Source organism: Eschrichtius robustus, chromosome 7 (assembly GCF_028021215.1).
Source record: "Eschrichtius robustus isolate mEscRob2 chromosome 7, mEscRob2.pri, whole genome shotgun sequence".
NCBI classification, from domain to species: Eukaryota; Metazoa; Chordata; class Mammalia; order Artiodactyla; family Eschrichtiidae; genus Eschrichtius; species Eschrichtius robustus.
Genome location: NC_090830.1, coordinates 78,747,118 through 78,768,573, shown reverse-complemented (window position 1 = coordinate 78,768,573; position 21,456 = coordinate 78,747,118). Strand labels below are relative to the sequence as shown.

At 37.0% G+C, this 21,456-nt stretch overlaps 1 protein-coding gene across 2 annotated transcripts in view; it reads right to left on the bottom strand.

Moving 5' to 3' along the window:
* The window catches only part of VCL (vinculin), a 97,376-nt gene that overhangs the window by 51,087 nt on the left and 24,833 nt on the right, over window positions 1–21,456 (bottom strand). For both annotated transcript variants that reach the window (XM_068547934.1, XM_068547933.1), the window contains exon 2: window positions 15,311–15,381. In XM_068547934.1, coding sequence (XP_068404035.1) covers window positions 15,311–15,381 — 71 coding nt within the window. The remainder of the gene's footprint in view (window positions 1–15,310; window positions 15,382–21,456) is intronic.

Sequence of the window (21,456 nt, the reverse complement as noted above, 5' to 3'; positions counted from 1 at the left end):
TATTTAAACATTCAAGCTGCCTGGCTTCTTAAAGTAATCTTCTACTTTTTAATACAAATCTGAATTTTTAAAAAGCATTTTAGAGAATGACAGTAGGGATAAAGTCCATTTCCTAAATAATTATAAATCTTGACTATATACTAATAATATTGATTCAGCTACTTTAAATCAATCAACTAGCACATTTTAAGGCTTCTCTCTGCCTCTGAGTCTTCAACCTAAATTAATAGGAAGCTCTTATGCTTTAGATCAATGGACCAATGACAGCCTCACAGGACCCACTCATACCCTCTAATCCATTCTTCACAGAATTACTACATGATATAAGCCCATACAATTTAAGAGGTGGAAAGGTTCCAAACTACTCAGTTCCATGTGATTTCAATTATCACTAATCAAGACGCTTTAACTTATGCTGAATTTTTTATTTAAGAAAAATAAGAGGAAAACAGATCTAGAGATTATAAAGATTCACTGCCACAAGACATTTTTAAAGGTTCTTCTAGACTGCATCCAGAAGTGAGAATCTTAAATTCCTTTAGTTTAATTCTTTCATATATTTGTTCATTTAACATACTGAGGACCTACTACATGCTACACAAGTCCTAGAACTAGATTTGCGGGGGGCGGGGGGGGGCACACTGCACGGCTTGTGGGATCTTAGTTCCCCGACCAGGGATTGAACCCAGGCCCACAGCAGTGAAAGTGCCAAGTCCTAACCACTGGACCACCAGGGAACTCCCTAGACTTTAAGTCCCTACTTTTAAGGGGTTACCACCTTGGTAGGACAAGACATACATATAAACAAATACAAATTAGTATTTAAAAGTATGCCCAGCACATGCTGAGGGGACACAAAAGTGGAAGTAGTCATTTTTACCTAAGAGATTAGGACAGTTGTGGTAGAGAAGGTGAAGACGACACTGCTTCTGCCCTTAGAAGTTCAGCACTACTTATAATGATGATTCTCCTCACAGCATCTCTTTGAGTTGTTTTTCCAATGGAATAACATTCTCTCCGCTCCCCCCACCTCTCTCTCTCTCTCTCTCACACACACACACACACATACACACACGAACACACACATGCACGCACACAGTCGAGAGTCCTTTCTGTGAACAATAACATGCATTTGCAATAGACCTGGTTTGACTAGGAAGGGCAGTTCACTATCACAAAGGACAGGTAACTTCCTCACCCTGAAGCCAAACAATCACAGTCGGCTTCTGTCAAAATCAGTTATCATATCCCAGCTCACTGATTTAGATGAGGAAGGGAGACAGCTTTGGACAAAATAATACAGGCACACCTTGGAGATATTGAGGGTTTGGTTCCAGCCCACAGAAATAAAGCAAATATCACAATAAAGTGAGACACACAAATGTTTTGTGTGCATATAAACACATATAAAAGTTATGTCTACACTCCACTGTAGTCTATAAATGTTATGCATATAAAAGTTATGTTTACACTCTACTGTAAATATATAAAAGTTATGTTTACACTCCACTGTAGTCTATCAAGCATGCAATAGCATTATGCCTAAGAAAAACAATGTATATACCTTAATTTTAAAATACTTTATTGCTAAAAAATGCTAACCATCATCTGACAGTGTAGGGTTCCTACAAACCTTCAATTTGTGAAAAATGCAGTATCTGCAAAGCACAATAAAGTTAAGTGCAATGAAGCAAGGTACGCCTCCTTAAAGGAGAGAATCTGATGGGCCTATTTAGACATATACTGCTGCATAACTTTAAATCAAAAAGCTCTCTAAAACATTCAACAAGTTAAACTTTCACCCCACCCCCAAAAAACATGTTGGAGAGGGGTGGTGGAAACTACCCCATACCAAATTCACTGTTTTAATAAAACCTGACCTTAGACAGTATAGCCGTTTAGGTTATAAACACTGTCACAAAAAATGTATTCTGCTTACTAAAGACTGCAGTGCTATGGAGCAGAACACCTGAAAATCCGACATCATGGAAGTCAGATTACCCTGGAGCACATCCAAGGAAGCAGGTGTTTACATCTTGGGACCTGTCCTTTCGAGAGAGCTGGTCAGACCACAAGCATATCCGATCACAAAAAGCACAGACAACACTTGGTAGATAGGAAGGAAACAGGTGGGAGGAAGAAAGAACACAGTCAGCTGGTGGGTGAGGCTTTCCGCCACTGTGGCCATGGCACCCAGCATGTCCATTTCCAACCAGGCTGGCCCTGGCATAATTTATCTGGCAGGCAAAATCGACTGACCGGGCTATTCCTGCTGTCTTCTTAACCCATGTTGAGACTCTCCTTCCCTTCCTATCTGGGCAGGGTCTCTGAGAGATCAAGAAAGGCCCAGATTACTTCCAAGTTTGAGAAGCCCATCATATTTAAAAATGAAGAAATGCCAAAACAGGGTCATAAACATGGTGGTATATTTAAGTCTTTACATTGAATAATTTTAATTGCATGATAAACATCTTCTTTTAAGAATCCCTCTCTTCCTCTATGACTACATATATCATTTGAAGAAAATATTGAAGTCTAGGCCCTTCATAAATATAAGGCCTGGGTGAGAGGCCAGGGGTTGGGGGTAAGGGGCAGGCCCTCACTCTGCTTCCCCACATTTAGAACCTAACCGCAGATCAGTAAAAATGACTGCTGATGACTCAAAGATTCTCCCTTTGCTATGGATTCAAGCATTTAAACTGTTAACCTGAAGAATGAGCTCTAATGAAATTCCAGGTATTAGCAACTGATAATGCAGTCTTTCTAGTATCCCTCAAATAGGAAGTATGGCCTCTATAATCAACTCATTCCATCCTCGTATCTTTCTGTGCATATACATATGATTTTAAAACTGATAATATATGTAAAGATTTCAAAAGACTCAGGGAGATGTGTGAAAATAAAGTATTCTTTTATATACTAGCCATTTGGCACTAATTTCACTTTAAAACAGCAAAAAGCAGAGTCATTCCGTGGCTTCCCAGTACCAGCCAATACGCTTTGCTCCTGGCCCTGCCATTTTGAGAAAGGTCAAGGAGTCTTGGCCATTAGTCATTCAGAAACCTGAGTGAAGGCTACAAGCAGTTACAGTTTTTAGGAGGGAGTTAGGAACACTGAGTACAATGACAAACTTTAATCTAGTTCAAGTAGCAAGTGCCCAGCACCAACTCACCCCTGTGTATACTGTGTGGTAACACTAAAACATGCTGTTCCAACACTGTGCTCCTAGATTTAAAGATCCTACAGGCCTCATCCACAAATTATTCCTTTCCCTGACCTAACTCAGTGACAGTACTGGACACTGCATGTGTACACCCAAAACTAAAATTAAAAACCACAATGAGTCATACTGAAAGCATTCAAAACCCTTTAACAGCAACACCACACGCTTTTTGCCAGAACATGTACATTGAGATAACAAAGCTAAAACACACATAAACATCAAAGGCTCACTAAATTCTTTTATTTCAGATGAGATTAGCCAGTTTCAACTTCCCTTCAAACAAAACAGGATTCTGCCAGAGCCCAGAGATAACTGAAAGGGAAGCAGCATGTCGGGGATGGGAAGGTTCGAAGTGTCACTGCTGCCCAAGCTACATCCTCCTCAAGTCTTGGTGGCAGCTTATGTGAAAGGCAGAGTATGAGTCACAACCTTTGAATCCTTTAAAGCCTGAATGACTAGTCCTAGTCTTTCTCCCCACCTTCTTTCACCCCCTGTTCAAATCTAGCATCTGTGAAGGGAGAAGAGATTCTGATCCTGCAAGGTTCAATCAAGAACTCTGCTACCTACAGGTCTATCAGCTCCCCTGGTCCTTCCTCCATCTCATGCTGCGGTTACAGCAGAAACAGATAAACATATAAGCAAGTGTGTCTTACAGATACTAGTAGTTTTCAAATGTATGTTGATGCTGTCGTGATGAATAAAATAAAAATCTATTTTAAAACATTACAAATTCATTGTGACTTTCATTCTTATACATTCTTTTTTTTTTTTTTTTTTTTTTTTTTTTTTTTTTTTAAATTTATTTATTTATTTATGGCTGTGTTGGGTCTTCGTTTCTGTGCGAGGGCTTTCTCTAGTTGCGGCAAGCGGGGGCCACTCTTCGTCGCGGTGCACAGGCCTCTCACTATCGCGGCCTCTCTTGTTGCGGAGCACAGGCTCCAGACGCGCAGGCTCAGTAATTGTGGCTCACGGGCCCAGTTGCTCCACGGCATGTGGGATCTTCCCAGACCAGGGCTCAAACCCATATCCCCTGCATTGGCAGGCAGATTCTCAACCACTGCACCACCAGGGAAGCCCCATTCTTATACATTCTTAATCAACTAATAATAAAGAGTCTCACCATTATTATTTGAAGGTCCTTATGCTGAAAAAAGTTGACAATCACTGTTCTACAGCAGAATGTAATGAATGAGCTAGAGGTGTAAATACCTAAACACAAAGTGAAGTGGAATAGACACACAATAAGAGAATATTTTTACTTATGAAGAAAACTGACAAAAACTAGGATGTGGTTTAAAAAAAAAAAAAAAAATCTGGAGACAAAAGTCAACAGTAGGCTTAACATCAGTCAGCAATCATCCTAAAAAAAGATAATAACAAAATAATTAAGAGAATTTAGATCCAAGAGAATCATAAGCTTGTAACCACTTATAATATTGCTTTGAAATATATAAAGTTAAAACTGACAATTATGAGGAAAATTGACAAATCTACAACTATTATAGATTTCAACAGACCTCAATCATAAACAGTTTATGATTTATAGTAAGACTATAAAAGTCTGATCAATAATACTTATATGTTGACCTAATTGATAAAAAGAGAACCCTATACCCAAGCAGAAGAGAATACACTTTCTTTTTAAGCACACACAGTACACTTACCAACACTGACCACTTATTATGTCACAGAATAATTTCGAAGAATTGATAACATACCAACGAAGACTTCTGGGCACAAAGCAATTAAATTAGAAATATAACAATTAAAAGATATAGGCATACCTCATTTTATTGCACTTCACTTCATTGCACTTAGCAGATGCTGTGTTTTTTACTGTGTTTATACTGTGTTTTTACAATTAGAAGGTTTGTGGCCCCTGTGTTGAGCAAGACTACAGGCATCGTTTTCCCAACATCATTTGCTCACTTCATGTCTCTGTGTCACATTTTGGTAATTCTCACAATATTTCAAAATTTTTCATTGTTATGATATTTGTCGTGGTGACCTGTGATGTTATTACTGTAATTGTTTTGGCATTTTTTAGCAATAAAATATTTTTAAATTAAGGTATGTACATTGTTTTTTTAGACATATGCTATTGCACACTTAACAGACTACAGTGTAGTATAAACAACTTTTATATGCACTGGGAAACCAAAAAATTCATGTGACTTGTTTTATTGCGAATATTGTGGTAATCTGGAACTGAACACGCAACATCTCTGAAGTATGCCTGTAGTAAAAAGAATCTTTAAATGTACTACTAAATAATGCACATGGGTAAGAGGAATTCACACCAAAATTACAAAATATTTAGGGCTGAACAACTATTAAAGTACCTATACGGCTGTTTCTAAACTTGTAGTCAGAGCAAAATTGAGAGCCCAAAATGTTATATTTATTTAAAAACAAGAAATACCAAACATAAAGATAGAAATATTGAAAATAAGATATTCAAATAATAAACTTAACAAAATAAATAATGAACCTAAGAACAGAATTTAATGAAATAGATCTTTGGGGAAAAAACTAATAAAACATAAATCCCCCATAAGAGTGATAAGAAAAGAAAAAGGCAGAAATAGATAATACTGAACAAAAAAGGATAGAGGAAATGCATAATTTCTTAGAAAAGTATCAGATTATCAAAGTTGACTCAAAATGAATTTAAAACCTGAATTAGATAATAAAAGGAATCTGAAAGAGTAATCAAATTACTTCCTCTAAAGGACACCAGACCCAGAGAAAGTTTTAGATGCAAGTTTTGCCCAACTTTCAAGAACAGACAATCCTTTTCTTATATAAAATGTTTCAAAGACTAGAAATCTTACTTTATGAAACTAAAATAACCTTGATAACAGAATAAGAAACAGAATAAGAAAATTAAAGATCAAGACCCTTCATGAACAAAGAAGCAAAATCTTTTTAAAACATTAAAGTTGAATTTACCATTGTATTTTCTTTTCTAAATCACTACTACATAGGGTTTATCTTAGAAATGCGTAGATGGGGGAACTCAACGCTTTGACTGCCGGGGCCAGGGGTTCGATCCCTGGTCGGGGAACTAAGATCCCACAAGCTGTGCAGTGTGGCCGAAAAAAAAAAAAAAAAGAAAGAAAGAAATGCATAGACGGTTCACCATCAGAAAAGTTGATACTTATGGAGTAGACCAGAGACCATCTTATAGAGGAAAGGATAAAAACTGCATGATTATCTCAACAGATACAGAAAAATTATTAAATAAAAACAAGCAATCGTGATTTTTTTTTTTACAAGGTCTTACTACAGGAGACAATAAATGAGAGGAAATTTTTCTATGAAAAAGCTTAAAAATAACTGAGCTTATTTGGAGAAAATGATTGAGAAAAAAGATTGAGAAGCTCAAGAAGAAAGCTCATTTTCACCAAATATCTTTTTTTTCAGGTACTTTCACATACATTATCTCACTCATTTAAGCCCCACAATAACTATTACATTATGAGAAGAGATTCTTATAAGGAAGGGTGAGAAAGAGTCTTAGCATACTGGATTGAGTACAAGCCTGGGTGTCAGATAGTTTAGGGTTTGAATCTTACCTCTGACATTTATGTACTAGGTAACTTTCAACAAGTTACTGTGAGTTTCTCTGACTCTCAGCTTCCTCATCTGCAAGATGAGGTGCATTAAAAAACACAATATAAAGTACCCAGCTCATAAAAGGTACTCAAGAAATAGAGTTATTTTTATAAGGCTCTTTTGCTTCTATTAAGGAAAGGACAATAAAGATTTTAAATAGAGGTAGGAAAAAAAAACTTAAACCTTGAGAACTTCTTAATTTGAGATTGGACCTATATAGTCAAGGTAATCATTAAGGGAATACTAGTGTCGAATTACTTTTAGTGTTTCTGTTTGTATTTGCAGGGTAGAGGTGGGGCAGCCAATGGCCTCAATTCATCTATAAAATAAAGTAGTTGGATTAAATAATCTCTATGATTCTTTTTAACTTTAAAATATTATGACTTTGGGGCTTCCCTGGTGGCGCAGTGGTTGAGAGTCTGCCTGCCAATGCAGGGGACACGGGTTCGAGCCCTGGTCTGGGAAGATCCCACATGCCGCGGAGCGGCTGGGCCCGTGAGCCACAATTACTGAGCCTGCGCGTCTGGAGCCTGTGCTCCGCAACAAAGAGAGACCGCGAGAGTGAGAGGCCCGCGCACCGCGATGAAGAGCGGCCCCCACTTGCCGCAGCTAGAGAAAGCCCTCGCATAGAAACTAAGACCCAACACAGCCATAAATAAATAAAAAATATATATATTATGACTTTAACTTCTTTATAGCTTAAGGAGGTGTAAGACACTGCAGTACATCACAAATTACATCCATAAAATTCCTTCTTTGGAAATACTCAGGAAAACTGTAAATCGTTATCCTCTAAGAGTGGTATAAAGTTAGTAGTGCCTGGAAAGAGAGGGGTGGACCACCTGACTTCTTGGAAGTCAGATTATGGAAAGAACATGGACTTGGACGCCACGAGACCACCAACAGGTAACACGTTCTGCCACTTACATGCTGAGCAAACTTGGGTGAGTTAAAGTTTGTCAAACCTCAGTTTTCTTATCTGTAAGATGAATGTATTAATACCTTGAAGTTGATGTTCTCAGAATTATATGAGAAAATAAAAACATGTAAGTACCTCTCCCAATAATACATACTCAATAAATGTGAGTTCCCTCGGCCCCTTGAGTTCCCTTCAATCATGTGACTGATCACTCTGTTGACAATGGAAACCAAAGTATTACATGTTTAAAGTATTATTTGCTTACTTCTTAATCATGAAGTGTATACAAAGTAAAATAAGGGTTAAATCCCTGCCAAGTTGTTTAGAACTCTTCCACAAGTTAATAAAATACCCAGAGTTCATTATTGAGAAGACTCAAAACTTAAATCATTTTTGCTTGAGAAAGTGAAAAATAGTAGTACTCAACTATGTTTAATGTGGCAAGTTCAAAGGTTAACTATTTAAAGTTTGAGTGCTTGCTCTAGGTCAAAAGTGCAACAAGTCAGCTGACAGATGTGAATAATTCTCGCATAGTTACTTGGTCATCTATGTTAAGTAACAAAAATCTTCTCTTAAAGTAGCAATGGAAGGATCACTAAAAACTCAAAGTTTAAAAAACAAAAATTAGAATCACACATTAGCCCCAGAGAAGCACAGTGCATGCTCAAAGAATTAATACTTTAAAAAGATATTCTGGCCACTTTCACCAAAAAGTGTTTGAAAATTCAAATTTCATCACGAATTATTCTCAGTGTTCAAAGTCAAAAGGAAAGAAAAAAGGTAAATATGAGGGCTTATGATCTAAAAATATGACACTACCACTTTAAGTCAAAAGAAATCTAAATTGAGTGTAAGCATGTTTAAATCCTTTTCAAATTTCTTCTTTGTACATGAATATCAGTCAAGGTAAAACTGTACAAATACAGACCATAATTGTGCTTAACTAATAAAGTTTAAGGGTTAAAACATGGCAATTTCCTAGGAAATATGATTAATGGCAATCACGTAGATTGCCACTACATACGCCCTTTCACAAAGTATTTTAGGAACATTCTTTTATTCAATAGGCTTAGACATTACAATATGTTTCAAAAATAGTCCAAACTGGTGAATCAATCCAACTTTTGATGATTTCAAGCAGACTGTTCAGAGCAGCACTGAGACAGAGTGGCGACACTTCACAGTTCTAAAATGAAACTATTTGCCTGCCAACAGACAAAGCGCATTATGCCCTTTTTAAGGAGTTCATACCAGGAGACCACCTCACAAGTGACACCTTTTGATACATTCAGATACTGAACACCCCTGGATACGGGTCAAGAACTGCCTTCCTTATCCATTTCTGCTCCATTGCAGAAATAAGAATGAAATTCCACTGTATACTGCAATAGCAGTTTTTCCGAGGCTAATAAAATAAGTTTGCCACAAACATTTTTTACCTATTAAGAAATCAGCTTGAAGCAAATCCCTGCTGACAGGAAATGAATCTGGTCAGTTTGACACACAGCTTACTCTCCTTCACTAGCACCTATTATTCATCCTGTATTGGCTATGACTCTTCCTGAAAAACCAGCTTCCTCTTGTCATTCGAGTTACTGCTCAAGAAGTGCAAAGCTTCCCTACCACCCAATTCCAAATTCCTCTGCCTGGCTTTTCAAGGGCTTCATCACCTGACCCAACTACCTAAGCTTAGTTCCTACCACCCCCACCATGACTGTTCCTCTCCTCAAAGCCCCCATGACTGACCCATGCTGCTCATTCCACCTGGAGTATTTTCCTTTCTTCCCACACCTGTCCCCACTTCCAGTACTTTCCTTTTTCCCTACATCTGTCCTCCCAAGTCCCACTTCCTACATGAGCCTCTTTCTACTATTCCTACCTACCATGATAGCACTCCTTCTCTGAATTCCTATTATAAAGTCAGTCTGTTTTACAGCTCTTCAATTTGAAATTTCTTAAAGCACTTTTTTAAAAATCTCTCTGTAGCAGCAGTTCACCTTAGTGCCTCCATGATACACACAAGAATAAAACTCTCAATACATGACCTACCCCTTTGGGCGTACCTGCGATTATGCACAATTTCCAGCCGCAACAGCGATATTTCCACTAATTTCTCCTGCACTAAAGAAAGCATAATAAAAAGCCAGTGAATATATTATATTTCAATAAAAGTTAAAAGGAAAAAACCAAAACCTAGTGAGTGGGAATGAGAGGAATGTTATTATTCAGGTGATCTTGAATATGCTCAATTTACTTTTTTTTTTTTTTAAATAAAGCATTTGCAAACTTTGGCACTTTATTACTATTAATAAATAACTTGTAATACATCTTACAAGTGATCATTCATAATAAGAACGATTAAAAACTGCTATTCTATGTAGCACTTAGCATGCTAGACACATAGAAAGCAATCAATAAATATTCTATTAACCAATTAGTGTGTCTAGCCCATTAATCAATCACACATAACTATTACAGCTGCTGCAGCTGCCTGATGATAATGATTGATGACGATGACGCAAAGTACAAACACAAAGAACAGTAGCTGAATCTCCTGCGGACAGTCTCTAAAGGAACAAATGACTTCTTATAGGGTGAGTCTAACCACTATTTTAACAGTACAGCATGACCGTGGCACTCCTGAAGTCTATAAAGATCACAGCAGTTTCTGTGGCAATCATCACGCAACCCTACACCTCTTGTGCAACACTGTGGCTATTAATGCAATCTGGTAAAATTAGTAAATTGTAAACTCTATTTGCCAGTGCAGTCAGGGATCAGATAACTTTTGCTCCACCCAAGAGAAAGCCTTCCTGTGACAATGCAAATCTTGCTCTATATTAAAATGGCCCTCACTTTTACAGTAAGGAATTGCCCAAGCATTGGAGTCCCTCATCAACAGTTACAACCCAAATGTATGATCTTTAACTGATATTAAACCATTCTCCAACATTGCAACATGCCCTTAATTGCCAGTCACACAAATAGACTATGGTTTGATTTTGAGACCCCCCCCAGATCCTAAAAATGTCAAAAATTCTGAAAATGACATATCCTTCCCTGAAAAATCTCTAAATCTACATCAGATTGCTTATGTATAAATCCATCTATAGATCAACAGTCTTCTGTTTTCTCTAGCCCTGACATTCTAACATTCTAGGAATAGAGATTGATCTAAGAATAAATTTTTAAACTTATTTTTTAGCGTTGTCAAAGCAGACACTATTTAGAAGTCCTTGTGAAAGTAGAGACAGCAGAAGCATCAGTCTGTCATGCCCTGGAAACTTCCAAACATCAACCAAACAGCCCAAAAGAATGTCCTACTCAACAGTTCCAAGGATGTCATTAATTGCTTCCATCTGTTTCCCTCTCTGTCCCTTCCCCATCCTAGTGAAGTTATTTTTTGCTTCATTTTGCATTCTAAAGAAAAGCATAAAGAGCCTTCATGTTTTAAACTGCAGAATACTTATTTGTCCCCCAAATTTGTTTGATAACCACAGCCATATTGTTTTTGTACTCCAGGCTATTTTCAGGTAACATTTCAGAGTGTGGCATATTAAGTCGTGTACTTTTTAAACACTGCTCAGTAAATATTTCAGTTGCTCATAACACAATGTTTTTCCCTGACTCCTCAAGGTGACCAGGGTTCTCCCCGCATGGCATGATAAAGGTTAAAAACCTCTGAATTGTTTCATATCCATTGATGATCCTTACCTAAATCAGTGGTTTCATTAAACATTGCATAATCATGACTTTCTAATTCTGTCATTTATTCCACTTTTATTGGTTAGAATTTCCCCCATCAACTAGAGCTATTAGGTTACTGTGAAATAAAGTATGCCTAAGAGAGAAAGGATAGTTACAATTTTTTTTTCTTCTGATGAGAACTTTTAAGATCTACTCTCAGCAACTTTCAAATATATAATACAGTATTATTAACTATATTCACCATGCTGTACATTATATCTTCATGACTTATTTATAACTGCAAGTTTGTACTTTTTGACTCCCTTCCCCATCTTGCACAGCCCCCCACCGCCCCACCTCTGGCAACCACCCACCTGTTCTCTGTACCTATGAATTCATTTTTTAAAATATTCTACATATAAATCATATAGTATTTGTCTTTCTCTGACTTATTTCACTTAGCATAATGCCCTCAGGGTCCATCCATGTTGTTACAAACAGCAGGATTTCCTTCTTTTCTGTGGCTGAATAATATATTATATATATATCACATCTTTATCAATTCACCCATTGATGGACACAGGTTGTTTTCATATCTTGACTATTGTAAATAATGCTGCAGTCAACATGGGGTGCAGATATTTTTTTCAAGATAAGTGATTTTATTTCCTTAAGATAAATACCCAGGGACTTCCCTGGTGGTGCAGTGGTTAAGAATCCACCTGCCAATGCAGGGGACACAGGTTTGAGCCCTGGTTCAGGAGGATCCCACATGCCGCGGAGCAACTAAGCCTGTGCGCCACAACTACTGAGCCTGCGCTCTAGAGCCCACAAGCCACAACTATGGAGCCCGAGGGCCACAAATACTGAAGCCCGCGCACCTAGAGCCCATGCTCCGCAACAAGAGAAGCCACTGCAATAAGCCCATGCACCGCAACGAAGAGTAGCCCCTGCTCGCCGAAACTAGAGAAAGCCCGCACGCAGCAACAAAGACCCAACACAGCCAAAAATAAAAAAATAAAATTTAAAAATTAAAAAAAAAAAAAGATAAATACCCAGAAGTGGAATTGCTGGATCATGTGATATATCTACTTTAATTTTTTGAGGAACCTCTGGAAAGATAGGACAAATGCCTCTTTTCTTTAAATTTCCCATTACCAGAGTAAGGGGCTGGTGTCCTAGTTACCCCCAAGGGTGATCAATGAAGTTTTGTTTTGTTTTAAAGTTACCCACTTTTCTGAAAATATCATCACAACTAGCATACTCTTTAATTTTTCTAAGTCCCCAAGGAAGCCTGTGAGAGAGCACATAGCATATTTCAAAGGTATATCTCTGGGAATAAGCAGAAATGAGTTTCCTGAAGAAATTCATTTACCAAATGATATTCATAGGCTTGAATGTGAAGGGTTAAAAGGAACTTTTTATAGGGTCATCAAGTCCAACTTCCCCGATATTTTTTTTTTAACAGCTTTATTGGAGTATAATTGCTTTACAATGGTGTGTTAGTTTCTGCTTTATAACAAAGTGAATCAGCTATACATATACATACTTCCCTGATACTGAATCTCCCTATACACTATCTCACCATGCTCTGTACCTTCCAGGGGGTGAGGGGCAAATGGGTACAAGCTAGAGCTGTGTTTTTTTGGTTTTTTTTTTTTAAAGCTCTTTGAAAACTAACTTTTTTTTTTTTTTGGCTGTGGGTCTTCGTTTCTGTGCGAGGGCTTTCTCTAGTTGCGGCGAGCGGGGGCCACTCTTCATCGCGGTGCGCGGGCCTCTCACCATCGCGGCCTCTCTTGTTGCGGAGCACAACAGGCTCCAGACGCGCAGGTTCAGTAGCTGTGGCTCACAGGCCCAGTTGCTCCGCGGCATGTGGGATCTTCCCGGACCAGGGCTCAAACCCGTGTCCCCTGCATTGGCAGGCAGATTCTCAACCACTGCACCACCAGGGAAGCCCTAGAGCTGTGTTTTTAATGTACAGTAAATGCAAGTTTAATTATACTATGTTTAACTGACAGCATAGGACTCTTAATATTACCATGCTGATGAAATGGCACGTAAACAAAGTAGGCTCGTACTGGTTAGAGCTGGAAGAAACCCAGGATGCCACCAAGTCCAAAGAGGGCAAGTTTAAAAAGAGACTCCCACAAAACAGACTCTGCAAAAAACAGATGCTTCTGGTACCTTACTTCCTGACATATGAACATTTTGCAGAATTAACAGAAACATAGTTCTGTAGAAGCACCCACTAAAGTAAGTTAGAAATAAGAAGATACCAATATGGGTGAAATTCTCATCTGTTCAATGAAAATAATAGACCATAAGGAGGATAAAAATAAAGGAACACTTTTTGCTTTATTTTAAATTGTGATATATAACATACATACAGAAAATTGCACAAAACATATGTATAATATAATGAGTGATTATAAAACCACCACTCACGTAACTGAACAGTTAAATCAAGAAATAGAACATTATTACCACTTTAGAAGCCCCTGCATGCCTCTCCCTGAGTACAGCCCTCTTCCTTCCTCCCGGAGATACCACTACCCAGACTTCTGTGTTCATTACTTCCTTATTCGTCTTTATCTTTTTACCTTATAAATAGGCATCCCTAAACAACAGTTTATTTCTACATGTTTTTGAACTTCAAATAAATGGAACCTACCTACATATCTATATCTCTATCATTCACTTCCCTTAATTATTTTTCAGATTCATTCATTCTTTTTTTAATTCATAAAATTAACCATTTTAAAATGAAATACTCTCATTCCTTTTTATTACTGATTAATATTCCAATTGATGACTATACCATGATCGTTTTTATCCATTCTACTGTAGACAGACCAGTGGTATCATCATGAGCAATGTTGATACCAGTATTTTTGTATATGGATCCTAGTGTACATGGGCATAAGTTTCTTTAGGGAATATACTGGGAGGCAGTGAAATTGCCTATCTTCCACTTTACTAATGCCCAACTGTTTCCCAAAGTGGCTGCACCAATTCACATTCCCAGCAGCAGTGTCCCAATTGCTCCACATCCACACCAACAACTGACATTATCAGACTTCTTAATTTAGGAGCTTATAATAGAACAATGTGCACTTCTCTGATGACTACTGAGATAGAGCACCTTCTCACAGGTTTACTGGCCATTTGGATTTCCTCTCTTTTGAAGTGCCTATTCAAATTCTTTGCCCTTGTTTTGTAAAACTGAATAGACTTATCTCTTTCTTATTGACTTGTAGAGGTTCTACCTTTTTTGTGTGTGTGTGTCTTATGCATCAGGCTTTACTTTTACTTAGGACTTGACTGCCATAAAAAACAAAGTCATTAATCAAAGACAACATAATCAAGAACCTGAGAAGCTTTAACTAATCAAAAGTTAGCATCTCTGCTTACTTTACATAGGATAGGCCAAAATGTCTGGAAATTATTTGTAGGAGTATTAAGTGATATGTAAATATAACTTAAATTTAAAATGCTACTGAAATATGTAACAAAACACATTTTTTTTTTTAAGTTTGTATCCACTGTTATCTCCAAGCAAAGGTATTTAGTACACAATCCAGACTCATGCATGCTAAGGTCAGAATGTTTCTGAATCCTTTCCATTCTGAAAAACAAAATTCAGAAGTCATAGTTTGATCAAAAATTATGTCAAAAATGCCTAACACCAGTGAATAAAATCAACAGTAGGAAATTTGACTGTTGAAAAATGAAAAATTGAAATTTCAACTGTAAACAGAGCTTTATATTTAAAAAAAAAAAAATTGCTCCTACAGTCAGTATTTTTCCTTTCCTAACAAGAGGATTATCCTGCTTAGCAATAGAACAATGTTTTAATTACTTACTTAATAAATGCTGGTGGCATATCTCTCTTCAAAATCTGATCCTCAGTGGTCTGAACGGTCTCTTTTCCAACCTACAGGGAAAAAAGATTCACAATTCAAATTTAAATTCTCAGACTTTTAAAACTATTATTTAAACATATTTGAAACATATACATTACACATACTCTATCATTGAAAATGATAGATTTGAAGAAAATTTCTGGATTTTTTGAAATTATTAAGATTGCTCCCACATATGCTTCCATAATACACCTGGATAACAATATAGAGTGCAAATATAATGTATTAACCCTGTTCCAGAGTAATTAATTTGAAGGCATCATTGAGCACAGTGAGAAAAAAAAAATTCATCATTGAGAATATATATGTTTGTGTGTATTTATGTTTAATGACAAACTGCTACACCTCTGAAAGAGTACATGAAGTACATGAATCCAGTTAGGTAGGCTAAAATGTCTATTCAGAAAAAAATGGACATTACTGGAACTGGGAAAATATGTGAAACAATCATAACTCTGAAACTAGAAACCAAACATATGAAAGTACACAACTTCACTAGTAATCAACATGATGTTTTCCCTAATCATAGAGCAACTTAAAAAGAAATAATATATAATGCTAAATGTTGCAATGGAATAGTATTACACCCTGCTGGTAGCGATGTAAACTGGTATATTCTCTTCGGAAAATCATTTGTTAGTATGTGTTAACAGACAAAAACGTCCTATCTAGGAATTCCACTTATGAGAATATACCCTATAAGCAATAATACCAAGTGTGGTAACCACAATATTTACAAAAATATTCACTATCATGTTAGTTAAAAAAGCAAAAACATTTTCAAAATACCTTATCCAACAATGAGGAACAGTTAAGTAAATTAAGATATATCTTTAGACTTAGTACTACGGAGCCATTAAAACAATGGTTATAAAGACTCAGCACTATGGGAAAATGTTTATGACATTATATTTCGTTTAAAAGGAGGAATAAAAAATAATAAATACACTATGATTACAACAAACCCAAAACTCATTATGTACATGGCAAAATACTGAAAGAATATAAAACAAAATGTGTTTATTAATGTTTGCAAAATTTTGAGTGAATTTGTATCTGTATTTCCTGTTTTCTAATTTTCTGAGATAAGAATATATAATTTTTGTAATTTAAAATGTAATATTAAAATGTTACTCTCGGTTACTTAAGTGTAATTATTTCCTACCTAAAAATTTTATTAATTATCTGTCATTTTATATAAATCTTCCCCAAAAGTAATGGCCAAAAATTTTAAAAACATATCAAAATACTGCCACACTAACCAGATTGTGTGCATGTACACATGTATTTATTATACCACAAATGGTATACATACTCACTTTCTTTAAAGTCATTCCTATGTAGGGCCTGGATGTCAATTTTTCTTTAACTATATCATATATTACAAAGCACTCTAAAAGAAGTAAACTTTAATATAAGGAATAGTGAAATTCACCCTTTTATCAATATAAAGCTATTTAGGAATATTAAATCATAAATATACACCACATTTTAATGCAGAAATCTGTGAAATTTTTAAAATCCAGAATGGAAACTATCTCAATCCTATTATTCAACTGTTTAACTTTTATTGAGTTTAAAGAAGAAAAACGAGTTTAAAAAATTCCTAAATGCACAGTAAAGCAGCTAAAGCAAATATCACAATAAACTATTCTCAGGGAATACCAGTCAGGCATGAGTTAATAAATACAAGTTTTTTCTCTCAAGTTAATAGCTCAGAAAAAAGCAAGACACATATACCACTGTGTAATAGCCAGTGCTTTTGTAGACAATAGACTGTCTGTATCATAATAAAACCCTTTCAAATCAGCAGCTGGTTCTCTAGAGTTCCTCAGATCAAAACATGACAGAATATTTCCAGATGTATTGTTCACCATAGTTTCTAACAAAAATCAGCCATTCAAAAAGCTGTGGGCCATGACTTCATGAAGGAAAAGATGAAGTGCAGCAACAAAGTCACTAGTTCATACTAAGCATAAAGGGTCTAGAAGGATATTCACACTTAGAGCAATGGCAATTCCTTTTATTTTACACCCCATGTGTACATACATAGAGAGAGCCAAAGAGAGACAGGGGCAGAGAGAAAGAGAGAGAGTGAGCAAGCCAGGGGAGTGGGGAGAATTCCTCTTATATCTGCTTTAGAAAGTATTCAGTTATTCAGTGTTATTAAACATTTATTGAATGCAACTACATGTGCCAGTCACTGTTCCAGGTACTTTAGACAGAGCGGGAGTAAAAATAAGTTTCCTTCCCTCATGGAAGTTATATTCCAGTGGGAGTAGACAGAGAGAGAGCACACAAGTAAATAAATAAATAAATAAACAAAATCATTCCAGGTAATAGTAAAGATGACGCTACAAAGAGTATGGGGTAGGAGTAGAGGGAGCCTACTTTAAAAAGTGTGGACAGGGCTTCCCTGGTGGCGCAATGGTTAAGAATCCACTTGCCAGTGCAGGGGACACAGGTTCGAGCCCTGGTCCGGGAAGATCCCACATGCCGCGGAGCAACTAAGCCCGTGCACCACAACTACTAAGCCTGCGCTCTAGAGCTCATGAGCCACAACTACTGAGCCCATGTGCCACAACTACTGAAGCCCACATGCCTAGAGCCCGTGCTCCGCAACAAGAGACGCCACAGCAATGAAAAGCCCGCGCACCCCAACGAAGAGTAGCCCCCGCTCACCACAACTAGAGAAAGCCCGTTGCACAGCAACAAGGACCCAATGTAGCCAAAAATAAAAATAAATAAATTTTTTTAAAAACTCAATAGTGATAAAACAAACAATCCAATTTAAAAAAAAAAAAACACAGTGGACAAAGAAGTAACATTGGAGCTGAGATTCTGAAGCTGAAAAGGAACCACTCATGCAAGAGCTGGGAAAGAACAATCAAGAGGGAGAAGCAAGAAAAAGGTCCAAAGGCAGGAAAGTTTGGGTATACTAAAGGAGCCTTAAGGAGGCCAGAGTGGCTGAAGCTCAGTGAGGGGGGGAGGTGTGGTGATGAGGTTGGGTAAGAAGGCAAGGGTCAGATCACAAAAGAGCCTCTTAGGCCAAGTTAAGGTGTCTGGAATCTTTCCTAAGTACAACAGGAAGCAGAAGTGCTAAACAAGAGACTGACATGATTTTTTTTTTTTTAAAGGTCATTTTGCCTGTTATAAAGAGAAGTGATCTTAGCAAGCAAGGAGAAGCAGAGTGACCAGTTAGGAGGCTACCGTAGTCATCCAGGGGAATGATGGTAGTGACTTAAAACAAGACGCGAAAGTGGACATGGAGAATTAGTTCTTTTGGAGGAAGAGCTAATGGGACTTGCTCTTGGAATGGATGAAGCAGGGGCTGGGGAGTGGACTGAGGGAAAGAAAAATTTTAAATAACACATAGATCAATTAAGTAAAATGTCTTCAAAAGCAGCAATGCTAAAACGCTGATGTATAGCAAAGATTTAACATGAAAGGATAAAACAATCATGAGTAAACCAGGCAAAACCACTGAAACAGTTTTTCAATAGCAACTATTCTGACCCCAGTAGAGGTAATTACTAAAGAATGAATTCTATTCAAATTTCTATTTTAGGTCTCTTTTGTAAAGGTAGGGGGTAGGTGAGGAAACAGAAATAGACAATAAAAACATACTCAAGGGCTACTTATTTCAAAACTATTTTTAAGTATTTAAGTGATGGGAACTAAATGTGATTTATTATTCTAAGCTGCATTCATAACTGCAGTGATAGTATCCATAATCACTTTGATCTTCAATACACTCAGCCTATAATTAGGTTACACACAATGAATGGTCCTGTTTTTAAGGCATAACACATAAAACGTGACTATGTAGAATGAATGCCATTTTTACTTGGGGAATTGATTTTTGGCCATGCTGTCCAATAGAACTTTCTGTTATGATGGAAATGTTCTATTTATGTTCCATTTAATTTGTGCTATCCAATACAGTAGCCATTAGCCACTTGTGGCTACTGAGCACTTGAAATATGGCTAGTGCAACTGAAAAACTGAATTATTACTTTTATTTAATTTTAATTAATTTTAATCTTTTTTATTAACACTATTTTTTAAACAGCCATTTTAGCTTTACAGCAAAATTGAGAAGATACAGAGATTTCCCATATACTCCCCGCCCCCATACCAATAGCCTCCCCCATTATCAATGCCCCCCACCAGAGTGGTACATTTGTTACAACTAATGAACCTACCATTGACACATCATAATCACCCCCAAATTCATAGTTTACATTACATTCCACTCTTGGTGTTGCACATTCTATGGGTTTGGACACAGGTATCCGTGATCATGGTATGACACAGGGTTTTGCCCTAAAAATCCTGTGCTCTGCCTATTCATCCCTCCACCCCAAACCTCTGAAAACCACTGATCTTTTTATTGTCTCCACAGTTTTGCCTCTTCCTGAACATCATATAGTTAGAATCATACAGTATATAGCCTTTTCAGGTCGTCTTCTTTCATTTAATTTGAATTTAAATTCCACACGTGCCTACCATACTGGACAGCTCAGGTCTATGGGACTTGCACTGTCTCCTAAAACTGGTCTTCCTGCCTCCAGACTTCCTTCTTCTAATTCACTCGTCACATGGCTGCTAGATTAACCTTGATTTTTACCTTTGCTACGTGGTGTCTTCAGAGAAGAAGGGAGCTGGGCCTAGAGAGACAGCAGTTGCCACATGGAGGAGAGAGGGATCAGACAGCCCAAGCACAAAGAAGAGCACAGGCCAAGCCTCAAATGGGTTTGAGCACATGGTTGACTAGACAAGAAAAACAGGCTGGTGTGCCTTCAGCAAAGGAAATGAGGCTAGAAAGGAAAGCTGGAGTCAGCCTGGGAAGGGCTTTGTGTGCCAAGGGAAGGCAGAGAGGATTACGTAACTTAACCTGCCCATTTATTCAAAGGCTGTCATCCTTTGTTCTAGATCTAGATCTTTTCAATTCAGTGTTCTATTGCTGTATCAAGTATCAAGTCAAGAACTTCCAAAGAAGCCAGTTTCTAAAGATATGCAGGACCAGAAAGGCATCTTCTATGTGTAAACAGCTGGCAAAACCTATTGAGGAGAGCTGGAGACAAAACTTCCCGTTTTTTAAGCCATTGACCAGGAGATGACAGGAAATGCGCTTTCCTCCTCTCTCCCCACACTATCAAAACAAAAATTTTCTACAGCAGCCATCTTTTCCAAATAAAAAGAGTAGAGCAATTCAGAAAGGGATTCACAAAATGCTCTTTGTTAACTAGCAGGAATTTTCACGGCTTGTGGTAAAACATTATTCCTGGAGGTCAACCTTAGTATGGGGAAGCATATGCCTAGTACAGGCCACAACTTTGCAAACAAGCGGGAAGTGATCAACTTGACAAATGCTTCTCGAACCTGTGCAGCACCAGGTCATCAAAATTCTTGGCTAGTTAAGCCAAATGTTTTTGCTACATACATGTTAAGAGCACATGTATGGGAATTTGGTGACTTGATTTCTAGTTCCAGCTTAGCTAATAAACGGCTATGTAACCTCAAATAAATCATTTGATTACTCAATTATTTCTTCTGTACTACGTGATCTCATTGGGGGTCTTCTTACTTGTCTACTGTGTGTTGGCCAAACTCCCTTTTAGCTCTCTGATGAAGAAAACTTACTTTTAAATTTATATTTTCTACCTTAAGTCCTCATTTTTTACCTCAAATTCTTTTGCAGAACAAGGTATAAAACGATTAATAAATACAAAATTTAAAAGCTCTCACTTCCTACACATTTTATCTGTATGTTTTATGAGTGTGAGATTAAACTAAAGTAGATGCCTGATTTTTTTAACCTTAAAATAAGTCTTATTCCTTCTGAAAAAAAGACCTATATGTTAAAGGGCTTAAAAAAAAAAAAAAAAAAAAAAACCCAGAGAAAAGAATGACAAATAGGTCTTAGTTATAGTCTTAAGTTCTCAGAAGGTTTTCCAGGTCAGCATTTAACAACAACCCTTTCAAAGTAATCTAACTTTACAGTAAATACATTTTATTGCTTCCAAACTTTATTCCATTGCTGAAACTCAGATTTGTTGGTTCTATTCACTGTTAAAATTATA